The sequence below is a fragment of the Cryptomeria japonica genome, chromosome 2 (assembly GCF_030272615.1).
Source record: "Cryptomeria japonica chromosome 2, Sugi_1.0, whole genome shotgun sequence".
Taxonomy (NCBI): domain Eukaryota; kingdom Viridiplantae; phylum Streptophyta; class Pinopsida; order Cupressales; family Cupressaceae; genus Cryptomeria; species Cryptomeria japonica.
Window position 1 is genome coordinate 237,184,665 of NC_081406.1, and position 17,669 is coordinate 237,202,333.

Sequence of the window (17,669 nt, forward strand, 5' to 3'; positions counted from 1 at the left end):
TTTAGTCAAGAGGATAGAATGATCCAATCCAAATGGCTTTAAATTAGATTTCTGCCTATTACTGGGCCTACCTGGGTTAATCTAGAAGTAAAGGAAAACAAAGTTGTTGAATGGATCAAACTAGTAGAGGGATCGATCAAGGTAAACTTCGATGAAGTTTAACCCGGGTACGTCAAGGGCAAGATATGTAGCACGGGAATGGGCTGGCAGTATCATCACGATGGGAGCCAAGAAGTTGACGTAAGGATTGCACGATGAGGCTGAAGCACAAGCAGCATTATTGGTCGTCAAAATGGAAAAAAAAATTACCATTTCAAGACGACACTTGGAGGGAGACTCTTTAATAACTATAAATACAATAAGAAAAGAGGAAGCTATAGCATGGAAATTGAATAAGTATATAAAAATTGGCTTTCCTTGGCAAAATTTCAAAGAAAGGGATGAGGAGTGCCTTCAAAATTGAAGACCCTATGTTCTTGCAAATCATTAACATTCTACTCCGAGAGGAATTCATGAAGATTAAGCACTAATACCACACCAATATTGATATTGTGTCCATGGTTATGGCTTGGGGCTTGGAGATGGGGAATAAGGAAGATGTGCACTGGGTCATGCAGGAATGTGTGAGGGACGAGTGGACGTATGGAATGAATGCCTTCTTAGCAATGGCACAACTGGGAGAGAGATTTGTGGCCTGTAATGGAAACTGGCTTCAAGTTGGAGGGCTCAAACCGTTGTTGCGCCCATTCATTTGATGGAGTGCATTGAGCAATAAGGATAAATGGCGAGCAGATCCCTAAATTGGATGGGATGCATTGAAGGATTACCTGTGAGAGTGGGAGCTGGAGCCGAAAGCAGTCAATGCAGCAGTGGCAAGGAAAGGAAAAAGGCACCAGAATTTCAATTCAAAAGGCTACTGGGGAATGGTCCCCTCAAACCAGAGAAGAAAAAATGAAGAATAGTTAAAGTTGTAAGATTTTGTATAAATTTTGACCTTCAATTGTCAGTGCAAATTATCTGTAAGTTTTTGTATACTCTAAAGATGAAGATCATCGAACAGGTGTATTGGGTTTAGTTTTAGTCTAGTATTGTGGATTTTGTAAAGTATTTTTAAGGGTTGGTAGTAGTAGTGCAGGCACGATGGTTTTTTGGGGTTAGATAGATGTTGCAAGTGGACAGTCTGAATACTCTATAAATGTACCTTCCATATTTTATATTAATAATAAAAATGTATCCATTATCAATCAAAAAAATAAATAAATGGTCACAGACTATACCCTACAGATAGGGTATGTCTATAAATACAAGATACCAATCGACACAACCAATCACCACGTGGCACGTCGCCACAAGCCAAGTGCGGCCCTGCCACCGCTTGTCGATCTTTTAAGAATATTTTGGCAAAAAATTTCACATTATAATCCAATTGACCTTAAGTAGATAGGCTTTGTCTTCAAGTGTTTTCAATTGTATTTAGACCAATGAAATTGGCCTTGAGGGGCTACTAAACATACGAATTACGTTTACACTATTTTCCAATCAAACCTTCAGACATTGTGTTCTTGTGCTTGAGTGTCTTCTTGTCACAATTGGTCAAATCAAACAAGCAAATTCAACCAGAGTTGTTCAAAATCAAGCAAATTTGTCACTATTTTTGGAGTTCCTGCACATTTGATATCAATTCTTGCACACTTGATCACTATTCTAGCGCTTTTGAAGCAGAGAATTGAACATATCGGCATATCCTTATTTCTTGGCATCATTTTTCCAATTTTGATCTTTTAGGATTTGAGTCTTAGTTCTTGCATATCCAGAGTTTCTTAGTCAGTCATATCCATTTGCATATATATCAGTGGTCAAAAACAAAACTCTTAGTTTGCATCTAGGTTACTCTCTTTTGTCTTAAATCAAACATTGGCTATCATATAATCTTTACCACTTGAGGTCTACCATACTTAAGTTGGGAAACATATCAATATCTTTGAGTAGAGTAACTTGCTTGGAGTCCATCATCTCCTACCTTAGCATACCCTCCTTTGATCATTGTCCTTGTGTCTATCCCTCATAGCACAAGTTAATCTTGCCTACATAATCATTTTCAAACCTAGAGTTACCTTCAACCTACTTTAGAGTTGTCAATCATTAAAATCAGTCTAAAACCTCATATTGGTCTTCATAATCCATTTGAACTCTAGTTACATTGCATTCTTTAGGTTGTCCTTGCACTCTAGAACTTGCATTTCATCCAAACTTTGAGTCCCATATATTGTCATATAGGTAAAAGATCAGAATTATCACTCATGCCACCTAAGACAAGGAATCAAACCAGAATGGAACAAGAAAGAGAAAGACATTATGAGCCACTTGATGAAGAAGAAGAACATGTTGAAATTCCAGATGATCAAGAAAATGAAAGCAGTAGTAGCAGCAGTAGTGATGAGGAGATATCCCAAGAGCATGTGGAACAAGCACTCAATGATAAAGATTTCTCAAATTATTCAAAAATGTGGTAAAAAATGATCCAAAACGTTATTTTAAAGCTATTGTTGATGAGGAAATAAAGATACCTCTTGATTTTGATGCATCCTTGCTCACAAACGGAAAAGATGGATCTAATAAGTCTAAAAGCTCTAAAACATGCAATGAGGACAAAGTGGAGGATCGTAGACCTTTTTACTTAAGATCGGATTACAAGAGCTCTACAAAGACACCAGAACCAACACCCACAAATGATCATTTTCTAGATGAACTTAAAGCATTAAGATATGAATCGGATGCTATTAAAAATGCTAAGACTTCATCCCGCAAGTTTTCTATCGAGGATATATATCCTTATCCTTTTGATCGAAGCATACCAATGCCAGCTTTTCCTAGTAATTGGGAGATACCAAAGCTTGATAAGTATAAAGGTAAAGGGGATCCTAAAGATCATTTGAGAGAATTTTGTGCCGCTACTTTGGAACTTGTTGTTGATGAGACATACCTTATTAGATTATTTCCTCAAAGTCTTGGGGGAAGCGCCATGGAATGGTTTTCAAGATTACCTCCAACTACCAAATCATTTCAAGAATTGGCTGACAAATTTATCTCACGCTATGCATACAATTGTGAACATGAGGTGACCATGTTAGATCTTTTTAAAACCAAACAAAGACAGGAAAATCTTGTCTCATTTTTACAAAGATGGAAGCATTTGACTAAAAGAGTGCCTTACAATATTCCTGATAAGCATCTCGTTGATCTTTTTTGTTACAATTTGAATAGAGAAATTGGAAAGGAAATCGTCTCAAATGTTTAGACTCCTTTGATGAAGTAATAGAAATGGGAGTTCGAATTGAACAATCTCTTATAGATGATGGCATTATTAAGATATATAGCCACAAAGATCATAAACGAGGCTCTAGTTCAAACAACAATAAAACACCTTTTTGGGCTAAGAACAAGAATGTGGTTAATGATAGTCATTGATGCAAAAGCTGCTAAGGGCACACAACCAACTTATAACCTTAAGTTCCTTTTCAGATAAAGGAAAAGAGAAACAAAGGAGTTTTCCTAAATGTAATTTTACTCCATTGGGCAGTCACTTGAATCTGCATTGAAGGAGCTTCTTGAAAATGATCTTATAACATTGCCAAAGATAAGGAAATACAATCCACAAGTCAAACCTCCATGGTGGAATGACGATCACTTTTGTGAATATCATCGACATAAAGGACATAACTAACAGTCCATGAGATCTAGCCTTCCCCCAGTGGTAAACTACGAGGTCATGAGGTCTAGTCTTCCCCCAATGGTAAAGAACGAGGTCATGAGGTCTAGTCTCCCCCCAACCCACATGGTACCGAAGGACGTGTCACGCCAGTGTCACTGGTCCCGTTAAAAAGTTTACCAGGCGCACTGTAGTTTATAGGGGGGTGCTATACCCAGTTCCTGCAGTCTAAAAAAAATGCTTCTATCTACAATTTCAAAGATTAATAATATTCCCTCAATGCTTTTATAAAGAAGTTTGAAGCCCAGCTATGTATGATCACTGAAAATAATATTATATTTGCCCAAGCCTGAAACTTATTTCTCCAATAGCATATTTATTCTTCCCAGATCTTTATTTCTCAAAATTAAAATTTATTCTAGAATTGATGGCATATCTCATAAAAAATGAAAAAATACCTCTTAAGTACCTTATTCCTTTAATTCTGAAAACCAATACTTAGCTCAGAAATTTGTCTTGAATCAAGGTTTTACAAATTTTGCCCAAATGTGAATTCTGCCGTGAATCCACCTCAAGAGTCGAGTTGGGTTTCCATCCAATTGGCCAAAACACTAAGGGATTATTTAAATTAAATAATAATTAATTAAATAAATAATAATTGATTAAATATTAGTTATCAAATTTGACTTTAGACAACATAATAAAATAATTGATTAAATATTTAATTTTCTCAAGCTTGTCAAAAATGGGACATTACAATATATTCAACAGCCAAGTTAGTTCTCATGTGGCAATAATGACATGATAATGTTGTTAGTTTTCTTAATCAAAATTATGGCTGGAGAACAGTTTTGAATTTTGAAAATCAGATATATATATATATATATATATATATATATATATAAAGCTACTCATATTTGTGTGTGCTTCAGCTTTTCTCTTTCAGTAAAGCAACTTATCATATTTTTTACTAATAATATTTTGCACTATTGGAGTAACTGATACTCTTTTATACTTTGTCTCAATTACAACGCATTTTTTTCCAAATCATAATCCCTGCATAACTAATTCTATGGTTCTGAATTTTTTTTCTAAATTTTTTGGGGGCCTTTCTATGTTTAACCCCTGTTATCCCTTCATTTGGGCAATATTTTTACCTATCTGGAAAACAAGTTCCCTAACCCTAAATTCTAGGGTAATATAGTTAACTATAGTATACAATGATGCCTAGATTAAGTTCCATTGCAATACTAATGGCTATCAATATGAGAAACACGAAGTAAAATTGTCTAACAATTACTGGTCCTGAAGAAATTGAAATGAAAATAAATTGACTAAATGATGAATTTTTAAAGAACCAAATAAATTCTCAGATAGAGCAAACCAGTTTGATATCTATTCTATCAAGGCCTTCAGTTCAAACCTAGAATGGCTTTATAGTAGATCTTTTCCATGAAAACGATTGCTTTCACAAAACATAATTAGGTTTGAACAAATGACATAAACAGTTAACCACAATACCCAAAAGCTGACTTCAAACTTACTACTGGTGGTGCACCATAAGCAGATGGATATGCTGCATTAGGAATTGCTCCAACTTGTTGAGCTTCATGGTGTTGGTCCTTCCGCCTCCTTTCAGCTGAAAATCACAAACATTGATTCAAAAAAATGTGCTATTTGCACAACTGAGAAAATAAAGATAATATAAATTTACTCCCAGTTCAATGACATTAAGTAAAGATATCACAAGCTTGAAGAAACAATAAAATACAAGGAAGATGTCACAATTACCTGTGGATGAAACAGAAAATAACTTGAATGTAAGGAAAAGGACATTTTTTTATTGTAAAGAAAATATGTATGGTATGTATCAGTTATCAAAAGCTTAAATGATTTCTCTTATTACGGTAAAATTATTTCTCGATGTTGTCAAAGAAATGTTTATCATACAATTCAGCATAAAAGATGTTAGTTGGATACATTAAAGCATTTAGACAGATATTGTCAAAAGTCAAAACAAACAAAGAAACGGAATTCTAAGTTGTGACAGAACCAGCAAGATGCATGATAAGTAACTAATGCATTGCTATAAGCCATATCCCTGAATTTTATGTATAGGATCATAACACAGATGATGACCCCAAAAGTTATAAAATTGAAAACTCCTCTTCAACAAAAAAAACAAGTGTAGCATTATTATTAAAAACTTATTCATCTGATAAAGCAAAGGATAGAGAAGAGCACTACACCATCAATATGAAAAGGAAATGCAGAAAAACAAAACCCACTACAAAAGGAAAGCTATCAAGAGTGGATAATAAACCAAAACACATTCCAGAAAAAAGAAATAAACTATATTTAGTATATTCCTATGTTACCCTGAGTTTCCTACAAAGGGACAGCAGGGGACGGCAAGACGAGTTTCCAGGGCAGCGAACTTTTTGCCAAATTGTGGTTATCTCTGTAGCTTCGTGTCCTTGTACAATAAACAAAGCTTCTACTGACCCTCCCTTCACAAAACCCATCTTCCTCTTTCCTCTTGTCTCAACTTCACTACCACTACCAATAGTGGATGTCATAGGCACAAATGTTTGTGAACATGCAAAAGAAGGTGTCGACATTGCCCCACCTTGTTTCCCCATTTCTACAATCTATAGCACTCAATCCTCTTATCATCTTTTAGTTCTAGACAAGCTTTGACCCCATGGGCTAGAACGCCCAAAAAAGAGAGATTTTACCCTTGTGAAGCTGCCTCTAAAATCTGTCAAGCAAAAATGACAATCCCACACCCTACTGCCTCCTGAATTTCTTTTCCTTTGACCCCTAGGTGTAACATATTGGAGAAGACGTTTATTTTTATTGAAAGAGCCCTTTGCATGTGTTTCCATAATTTTTGAAGGGCACTTAAATATATTAGGTTGCTACCCACTACTTCTCTCAACACTTCCACTTGCATTTCCACCAACCACTTCCACTTCATTCTCATTACTATAATCACCCTCATTGCTTCTCTTTTCTTTTTTGAGTTTGAAAGAAAGTTTAAACTGAAAAAATGCAAAAAATTGAAAAAAAAAAAAAAACAGACATTTTTGTCATTTCATGCTTCAAATTTTGCAAAAAGTTGGAAAATAGGAAAAAGGAAGAATGAAGCTTGCCTCTTTCAAGCTTGAAGGAAGACACTTGTCCTAGTTTTAACCAATTTTCTTGCTATTCCCTGCTCCACCTCCTCATTCAATGGCTTCCTTCAAAACCTCTTGCTGCTCCAAGTTTTTTCTAATCACATAAATGACCAAATGAGTCAAAATGTGTGAAATAATAGCTTTAGGGCATTTTTGGAGGTAGGGGCCCACAATGCAAAAAAGAAAATTTTTTTAAAAATTAGATTTTTATGTGTTTTAAGTGCCAGAAATAGCCCTAGACGCAAGGGATGTCTAGCCATCCCCAAGATGATCGAGGGACATCTCCCTCGCCATCCTCAGGGCAGCCAAACATCTTGTTGTGATGTTTTCACACATCACTCCATTGCAAATGGGGACCCCTTGCTATTTGTTTTCATAGTTGTTTTGCCTTGGGGTTTTGCTTAGTTTGTGAGCTCGGCAATAGGTTTCAGTTTTTCAAGATTTTGAAAGGCAAGTGATGATAAATCCTTGACATGGTTAAGGTAGAGTGCCCATTTTCATGATGAATTCATTGAGTGGGTGTTGAGTGATCTTGAAAGTTGAATTTGAAAATCGATTGCCAAGCCTAGGAGAGCTCACATTTAAGCATGTTTTGTCAAGAGTAAAGTATGTTCGAAAAGAGATATCAAGTGTGATTTTGCTTAAGGATTGCATATGGAGTTGAAATTTTGAAAATTCCAAATTTGAACATAGGGAATTACCCTTAAGGAAGGTCAAAAATCCAAGAAGATCAATTAAATTTCAAGGAAAATTCCAAGAGAAAGAGTCATGAAAAATGAGGAAAAAGTGAAGATGAAAAGAGAGAAGTGTTGATTTTTCCCTACAAAGTTAATGAAAGGAGATTTTCTCCTTGAAGCCCTCAAATCCATGACTTTCTTGGAGGTTGAGTTTTTTTTTTCATGAAGAGCTAGAATCCACGATTTTTCTCCAATAGAGTGATTTTTTCCTTGATCTCCTAAAATCCACAAAAATTAGAGATCTTTGGACTTTTTCCTTGGAGGAAAATCCCACGAAATTGTTTGAGAAGTGCATTTTTTCCTTGACCTCTTGAAATCCACAACTTTCCAAACATTTGCAAAATTTTCCTTATCATGCTTCAATCCACGTAATAATTATAGCAAGCAAAGATTTTCCATAGGGTCTTAAAATCCACAAAAAAATGAGGAAGAGCAACTTTTTTCCTAAATGCTAAAATCCACGAAAAGGAGGACTTAGAGGCAAATTTTTCCAAACATTGTCAAAATCCACGATAAAGTGATGAAAATGTGAAGTTTTCCAAGCATTGCTCAAATCCATGACAAAGTTATGAAATGCAAATTTTTCCATGCACCAAAGAAATCCACGAAATTTATTAACAAATCATTTTTTTCCTTGACTCGGCAAAATCCACAAAATTGTGGAGTTGAGCATGTTTGATCATCAAGTAGAAGGAAGTCGGCTGAAGCAAGATTAATATTTAAGGTAAATGTGAAGAAATCTCCTTTTGGGATTGCACAAGGGGTGTCCCATTCGTCAAATTGGTGCTTGGTTTGGTCATCCCTTGAAAATAACCTTTATTGTTCTTGAGATCCCTTGGGCATCATGTAGCACCCTTGATATTTCTACCCTCGGAAATTTTGCTTACTTTGCCTCTCATGATAACAGCTGTTTCCATGTATTTCCAACTCTATTGGTCATTTAAGCATCGAAATTCTTAAATATCACTGCATTTATTCACAAACACCAAAGACTTTTAGGTTAATTTCAATCCAGCAGAATCCTTCCAATTTTCTCAATCTGTTTAGTGTTTATGTGACATGCTTTTGAGACTTCTCCAATAATTAAGAGTTCCATGTCTCTATAACATGTATCTCCATCACACTGTCTTCTCAGCTTATTGTTGGATTTTAAGAGAATTTTGTGGCATCACATTAGCTTGGTCTTCAGATAGTTTAGCAATATGAATAAACAGCTGTTCAGATTAATAACAGGGTAATTCTAGTAATATTTCTGTATAGAAAACAAAATCTTTAAACCGTGTCCCAGGCACTCAGTTCATCTGAACTAGTATTCCATGTACTGCATGTTTGCAGAAGGGTGTATTAGTTCCTTGTTCTTGTTGCCATACTGGAACATCTCATACAGAGGTGTCATCATATTTGCCTCCTATCCTATACTGCTCGCTTTATACACCTATTCTATAGAATAGCTGATACTCACCCCTCTTGCTAGCATTGACTCAGCATATCCCATGACACGGACACTATGCTCACCTTAGCATAATGGTGCCTACATGCCATGCCTATTTGGAACAAATCCACAATACTTTCCAATGTAAGACTCTACTCAACATGCTTGGTCTAATATTCCTTCTATTAGTGGACAACAAAAAAGGTATATACATCAGGGATATTTAGGAAGAAATCATTGCTGCCAACTACAATCCCAAAGAAGAACTAATATATTATTAAAGTCTATCTTTGCAAAATAAACATGTGAAAATTTGTACTTTGGAAGAAATCATATCCGCCGACTACAAGCCTCGAGGGCTCGAATATTATTAAAGTATATATCCTACAAAACCCAAGGACGCGTCCCCTGTTTGAAAAACTCCGTCCCCGTACCGCGTAGGTTTCGGGGACTTGGGGAAGGCCAAGGGACAGCCCCCTTTCTACCTAAATTCGGAAACGTCATCCCCTTTTACGGAAACGACGTCCCCTGACGCCGGGAGCGTCTAGCCGTCCCGAGCACATCTAGGCAAAAGATTTTAACTCATTTGATCATTTGTATGAGAGGAAAAAGAGTGGAGCAGCAACAAGGTTGGATGAGGTGGACATGGTCCATGATAGTGTTGTGAGGTATTCACACATCGCCCCATTGCAAATAGGGACCCCCACATTTTGCTTTCTAGGTTGTCTTAGAGTCTTTGCTATTAGTCTTTGCATTGAAGGGATGGAGTTTCTCAAGTATCTAGAGGGTCATCATGTCAGGTTGGTCTCCTGAGTGGAGTGAAGTAAGTCATCAAGCATGTCGCAAGAATGATTTATGTGTGAAAGACTTGAAGATTGAACAAACTAAGCAAAGTCAGGTGAAAGGACTAAGTCAAGAGTCTTTCCCAAGGATGCGTACCTTGCTCCCTCGCTCGAGCGAAATCTGCCCAAGTACCTTGACCTCGTACCTTGCTAAGGACATAGACTCCCGTACCTTGCAAAGGTCCTAGAGCAAAATTTTGATGTCCTGTCCTTGTTGGGGTCCCAGAGCGAAATTTCTTCACCAAGTGATGTACCTTCCAAAGGTCACAGAGCAAATTTCCTCTATAGGTGTTCTTAAGGGTCGAATTGATGATGCTTTCATGTGGAAAGATTGGGAAACTTAAGGTCAAAACCAACCAAGTGAAAGAAAATTTTGATTAAGGTAAGGACCAAGAGCGAATTTCTCCAAGTGAAGCCCTAGAACGAATTTTGAGTTATGTCCTTGGAGAGGTCATGGAGCAAAATTTCTCACCTTGACCCTATCCTTGCAAAGGTCATGGAGCGAATTTCTTACTTGACCTTGTCTTTACTAAGGTCCTAGAGCGAACTTGTTTCATGTCCTTGGAGCAATCTTGTTGACGTGTTTTTTATGACAGCGTCTAACATAGAATAAAGTCACCAACGGTCACCTTATCCTCTCTTGATCAAGATCAGTCCGTATGCTAGGATTGATTAAAGTTCAAACGGCTAATTCCAAGGTTCCTTTAGTGCGTGGACGTGACTCAGATGTTTGATAGGTTTGTTGATAACCCAAGGGGCCTTATGCGTGTTCAATTGAAGAAAACTCATGCAAGCTCAAGGATTTTGTTGTGACGTTTTCACACATCGCCCCATTGCAAATGGGGACCCATGTTTTTTGCTTTTTAGGGTTTGTTTTCTAGGTCCTTTAGGGTTTTGTTAGCTGGCCTTTGCATTTTGAGTGTCGCCCAGGGGATCACATGGATAGCAAGTCCGGCTTGAGTGATGTCTTGATCCTGAAATTTGGCTAAGTCTGAACGTCCTGATCCTGAATTTTGGCTAAGTCTGGAATGTCCTGATCCTGAATTTTGGCTAAGTCTGGAATGTCCTGATCCTGAAATTTGACTAAGTCTGGAAACTGAAAAACCTCAAAAAACTAGATTTTGCTATATAACTCCTGGAGGTCTGAAACCACTCTCAAACATCCTGAAAGTATATATGGAATATAACTTAAAGTATAAGTGATACTTAAATGTTATATTCCATAAAAGTTATCCTGATAGAGAGTTCGAAAAGTCAAATTTCGCTCCCGTCCTTCACTGAGGATCCAGAGCGAATTTCGCTCCTGTCCCTCCCAGGAGGACCAAGGCGAAGCGCTCCTGTCCCTCACCAAGGGACCAGGGTGATAATACTTATTTGAGCCATTCCTGACCTTGTTTGGACGAATTGAGACATCAAAGGCATGGTGAAGGGCAAAATGAGCATGATGAAGCATCCAGACTTGATCAAAAGCAATGAAATGATGAATTTTTTGCCTAGAAGGTCAAATTCGCTCCTGTCCCTCACTGAAGGACCAAAGCAATTTTATTCATATGCACATTTTTAGACCTTGTTTGGACATTAACTTTTATTCATAGCATGAAGCAGGATGATATCTTCCCTAGCAAAGACATTTCATGGTGAAAAGTGAAGCATTTGGGCCTGGAGGACAAAAATCGCTCCTGTCCCTCACTGAAGGACCGGAGCTTGAAATCCAAAATTGCCTTGTCCTTGAAAGATTTGAACGATTTCGCGAATTGAGAAGATCAAAGGAGATACATTTTATCAGTTGAATATAACTTGAAAGCACAAACATGAGGAAAATTGACCCTAGAAGCAAAATCGCTCCTGTCCCTCTGCCAGGGACCAGGGCGAATTTAAGTGATAGCTCCCGTCCCTCTCCCAGGGACCAGAGCGAATTTCCTCATGAGGCATGTTTTGGGCAAAGATCAAGCAAGTTTTGAGTTTGAAGCAAGAAAGGAGGGTGAAATGAACCCGTTGAAGACAAATTGAAGATTGCAAGATGCCTAATGAGACCCATATTGGCCTAGGCGCTCCTGTCCCTCAGTCAGGGACCAGAGCGATTTTTGCCTTAGGTCAATTTCTTGCCAAGTTAGAACGAATTTCATGCCAAAGGCAAGTGAAGGGGTACACAACGAGTCCGTTGAAGATAAATTTTGAAGTTAGCAAAGTGTGATGGAGCCTACAATTGCAAATTCGCTCCTGTCCCTCAGCCAGGGACCAGGGCGAAATGTTAGTTAATTTGCCTTTCTTCAAAGTTTAAGATCACTCCAAGTCAAGAAGTAAGGTGGCAAGGACGTTTGGAGGTGTCTCGACGAAGAACAAAGTTACAAAGACCGCCAAAGTTGAACAATTTGCACCAAATGCCCAAATTCGCTCCTGTCCCTCAGTCAGGGACCAGAGCGAAATTTCTATGAAGGCTTGGGTTTTGAAGGTTTATCAAGTTTCAAGTGTCCAAGAGGGATCAAAGGACCTCATTCTACATGGTGAAAGCGATTGCAAGTTGATACAAACAAGGTTGAGCCCAAGATGCCCAAATTCGCTCCTGTCCTTCAGGCAAGGACCAGGGCGATTTTCATTAAATCACTCGTTTTCCTTCAAAATCATGACAAAGCCAGGTTACACAAGGTCGAAGATATCATTTGGAAGGCAATGAACAAGAAGCAAAGGTTGAAAGATAGCAAATGTTGGCTAGAGCATAAAGATCGCTCCTGTCCCTCACCAAGGGACCAGGGCGATAATCCTTCAAGCATCAAAATGCCTTGTTAAAGACAAGTAGAACAAGCATGGAACGAAAGGATAACGTTGTTTCTTCCTCATGATGAAATTTGGTGATCATAGAAGCTAAGATCAAGGAGAAAACACCAAGATCGCTCCTGTCCCTCACCAAGGGACCAGGGCGATGATGGTCACAAGAGGCATTCATTTACAAAATTAAGTCAATCAAGCTCAAGATCCTTGTCGAAAATGCCAGTTTCAACGTGAAGATGGAGGTTTTGAACGTAAAAAGCAAAAGAATCAAGACTAAAATGATAGTTCGCTCCTGTCCCTCTCCCAGGGACCAGAGCGATGTGGTTTGTACCCCTTACATCTTCCATGTTTGGCGCCAACATCATTTTCAAATTACATTAAATGCTAAAATCGATAAAGTTTGAAATATTCAATTAAAATTAGCATTTAAAAATAGCGCATGAAACATTTATTAATTAATTTTGCCTTTTTCAAAAAAAAAATTAATCACGAAGGCATTTTAATTAATTATTAATTTTAATAAAATTGGTGCGCTTGGATTATATTTTATAAAAGTCGGCCTTGATTTTTATTAGAAATTTGTTTTAATTGCCTTATTTTTACAAAGTCGGCCTAGAGGTAAATGAGAGGGTGAGCGCCTATAAAGGAGGGGTGAGTTATTTCATTTTCAAATCATCATTCAAACTTCCTTTGCATGCGATTTGGAGAAGACAAGGAGGAAGTGCGAATTTCATTGAGGAAAGGTGCGAAATTTCCATTCAAGGGGAGTGCGAACTTAGTTTGAAGTGGAGCGAATTTGCCATCAAGACGTTGAAGACCCTCCCCCAAAGGTGGCGAAGTTGCTAGCTTGAGAGAGATCACGTTGAAGTCACCAAATTTCGATTTTTACCTAAGCGAATTCCTTTGTTTTGCATTTTTTGAGTTAGCTCTCAAGTAAGGTATGGCAAGATCCCTTGTTTTAATTTTAAATTTTGATCGTCATAGCCTTAAAGTTTGAATTTTGAAATTTTGAATTGTGATAGCTCAATCGTTTTTTAGGAAATGATAACTCAAGGACTTATCATGAAGTTTCCTAAATTTAATCTCTAATCTAGTTATTCATTGCAAAATCATGTTACTAATTTTGAAATGTTGTGTAGGCATCAAATGGAGATCTCATTAAGGAAAATCAAGCCAGATCAAGGGCGGTCTCCACCGGGACGATCAAGCAAAGACAGGGGCGACCTCATCCAGTCTAGCATCGGCAAGGACGACCTTCTTTGGACTAACGTCATCAAGGGCGACCTCTTCCAATCCAGCGTTCCAAGGCGAGGTACATCATCATCCTGAACATCAAGGACAAAAGGAGTTAGAACAAGAGTTAATTACAGATAGCCTCTCAACGACATCAAATTGAATATCTAGCAAGCTACAAGTGTCAGATGAGGTGGCATCCCAGTCATCACTCCTCCAGTCAGTGTGGTCCACCTCAGCATGTCCAAGATTCAATGTACCTAACTCATGGAAGGTGGCACAAACTTCGATGTACCTACCCCGGCTATTCATTGGTGGAATTTTCCAGAGAGGACATGTGTCCAAGCAATACAATTATTTCATTGGTCAAGCATTAAATGTTATGTAATGGTTATAACAAACCCTAATTATGGGTTTCATTGTAAAATCTTGGCCATTGATCTCGAATTGATCTAAGCCATCGAATTGTATTGAGGGCACTATATAAGCCCTGGCATTTCATTTTGTAAGGATTTTTTTAGCAATAAGTTAGAGATAGTATGTAAATAGTTGGAAGAGTTAGAATACAGTTGATAGAATAGCTATTAGAGTAGAGTAGAGAGAGAAGGCAAAGATTGTTGCCAAGAGGTTGTTGTAAAAGACTTGTAACTTCATTGAAGAAATGGTGAAATTTATGGGTCGATTCGACAATTTGCATGGTCTTTATACTTCTCGTATTTGATTTCATGTTATTAGATGAGTGGAAGAAATGTGCTTGATTGATGGTGAAATTCGTATATCCATACTACTAGCAGTTTGTTGATTGCAGACTTGCCTTGCATAGTCAACTGGAATTATTCAGCTTAAGCTTAACTTCAATTGTCGCTTCTTCATTGATATGCATCAACCTGATGGTGTCTATGCCTGCAGTGATGATTTGAACATCATAAAGCTTCCCTTCGAAGATCGCACTAGCCTTGTGGAGATGGTCCTGCGATGTCAAAACAAGACCTAGTTAGAGTTTCATCAAAGATCAATCATTGCTCCTACATTCTTAGTATTAGGATTAGATCCTCTCTTCGCCCTCATCCTTTTTCCATTTTTTCAAATCTAAGCTAGTAAGAGCCTGTGTTCCAGCAAAGCAGATCAGAAGTTCAATCATCAAATGTAAGTCCCCTTGTGATTCCAGCAAATCACATCATACCACTGGAGCTTATCCACACGTAGAGACCCTACTAAAAAGAACATTGGAGTCATCCTAACTGATCCTTCTTGCGATATCTTCAGCAGTTAGCGACTTTATTCAAGAGAGGATAAGATACCTTTGGGTATTTTATTCTGTGTATGATTGTGTACAAAATACACGTCAACAGATTTCTACACTGATGATTTGCAATAAAAGCTCTAGTTTTAAATCTTTTGGATTTTTTAAATTATGCGGAAAGTAAATAAGAATGGGGTAGAAAGAACTATGCTAAAGCTAATCTAATCCTAAGAATAGGAGACGGAGTAGCTCATGCAAAATCAAACCACGCTTCGTTTCGCCAGCAAAGCACAACTACACGAAGGCGGTGCAATCTTCAAAGGGTGCGTGGAGGTTTTTCAGATCATCAATATGGACCATCGGATCGAACAATCCTTACTGATGATCGAAGTTAAGCGTATACACATCAAAAGGCTCGGGCTAACTTTGCACGGTATACAACAATCAGCTGCAGACCAAAAGTATGAGCTTGGATTTTGCAACAAGTAATCCTATCAAATCCAGTTCTCCTAACAACATATAAGCAAATCTAATCTAATTGAAGAGAGCAAGACCATGCAGATTGCCAAAATAGAACAAGAATACACCATCAAAATCGAACAATGTATTAAGTTGGCTACTTCACAATCCTGATGCAACAATCTCAAATAATAATCTCTCCTCTGTTACAAATGAGGGGGGTCACCCCTTTATATAGGCCTCAGGCCATGATTACATGCAAAACCCTAATTAGGGTTTGCCCAAAAGATTCTCCACACATAATGAAACAAGGTGGGAATCAACAATAAATGCCCATTATGCCCATATACAATTAATTCCAATCCTGCCAAAAATGGCATCCATTGTACATTGAATGCACCATCATCCATCAAGCTTGCCCAATAAATCATAAATGCAATAAATATGCCTCCATGCAAAATTGCCCCATGATGCCATAAATGCACCATCATCTCCTGAACGTGACGGTTGCATGCAAAATAAGAATCTGCCATAATGCCTTAAATGTTGCGGCTACATGCAAAAATGCTCCATTAATTCTACATGCAATGACCGGGACGCCATTTGGTCAAATATTCCGGCAATGAATGCACCACCATATTGCCACGCGTTCAATAGATCCTCGCCATGCAAATGGACCCTACCGTCGTATATCCGCTCCTGCACATCTCGAATTGTTGAAGAGAGAAAATTTGATTCAGGAAGAATTTTCTTGAAGTCTCTTCAACTTTCCCTGCTTGGAGAAGGTTTTCCATCAATGTTCACTATCTCCTATTTTTTAGGAATTTTGCACAAATTAGGGTTTTAAGTTCAGGAGGAAGAGAATTCTCCTACGAATCCAAAACTATAAAATTTTTGAAATTTGGATGTGATTTGATGCCCGAGAATGGATTTTTTCAATTTTTTCCCAGGGGGAATTTCTTGTTCAATTCATCCCTGATTCCTTCCTTGCCTTAGAAATTTTATCTTCAATTCATTCTTGGGTGTGATTTCTTCCTTGCTTGGAATTCTATCTTGAAGCAAGGAATTTCCAACATTTAGTCTATTTTTCACCTTTCCTGGAATTTTGTTCTGAAGGAAGGAATTTCCAGCAATTACCCAAAAAATTTCCACTTCTGGAATTCTTCACCTTGGACGCATTTCCTCCCCCAGGAAAGAATTTTTTGAATTCTTGAAGTTTCCTTCCTAAACCTTGAACTTTCCATACCTTAGAAGATTTTCTGAATTTTCAATCCTAGGCGTGGATTTTTCACTGGAGAGGGAATTTCATCAATTTTGAGAATTCTCCGTGACTTCTTGTTGTGACCATTTCACACATCGCCCCACCAGGATGAGGACCCCCTCTTTTTCTTGGGTTTTGCTTTCCCTTAGCTAGGTTTTTTCTCTGCTTGCTAGGTGTTTTGAGTGAGTTGGTGGTCGCCTGCGCTGGGTAGATTAGGGTTTCCTTTGAAAAGCTCATCCTAGGGTTTCTTTCAAAGCAAAATGTAACCTGGACTTTAGGAAGTCGTATGTTGTCTGCCTTGAACCCTAGGGTTATCTTAGAAGGATCTTACCTTTCGGGAGATTGAATATGGATAAATTGTGCAAAAGAGATAAAAGTCTCAAGTCAAGGTAGGTCAAGATTGTTGGTTTTCATGTCAAAGTCTTGTCTTATGTCAAGTCAGAGTCAATTAGGCAGAGCCAGTGGCAAAGGGAAGATTCAGGAGGCGATTTTAGGAATTGTTAAGCGAATCGGCAAGGATATGGAAGGATATGCACCAAGGGTTGAGTCTAGGGCAAAGTCAAGTTAATTCCAAAGTGAATCGGGCCTAGAATCAGGAATTTCGCTCCTGACCCTTCCAAAGGGTCCAGAGCGAAATTCTTGAATGACCTTATTTCCTCACTAAGACCTTGAAATAAATGCCACTTTGAGAGTAATTTGACTTGATGATGATAGGAGGAGGCCTAAGAAGTCATATTCAAGCCAAGAAAGGGAGGAAAAAGGTGAGAAATGAGCCCAAGTAGGAATTTTGCTCCTGACCCTTCCA

General features: G+C 38.0%; 1 protein-coding gene across 1 annotated transcript in view; it reads right to left on the minus strand.

The window, feature by feature from the left end:
• LOC131046573 (U1 small nuclear ribonucleoprotein A) overlaps positions 1 to 17,669 on the minus strand; it is a 108,369-nt gene that overhangs the window by 29,468 nt on the left and 61,232 nt on the right. Inside the window, exon 4 of the mRNA XM_057980336.2 lies at positions 5,254 to 5,348. Coding sequence (XP_057836319.1) covers positions 5,254 to 5,348 — 95 coding nt within the window. The remainder of the gene's footprint in view (positions 1 to 5,253; positions 5,349 to 17,669) is intronic.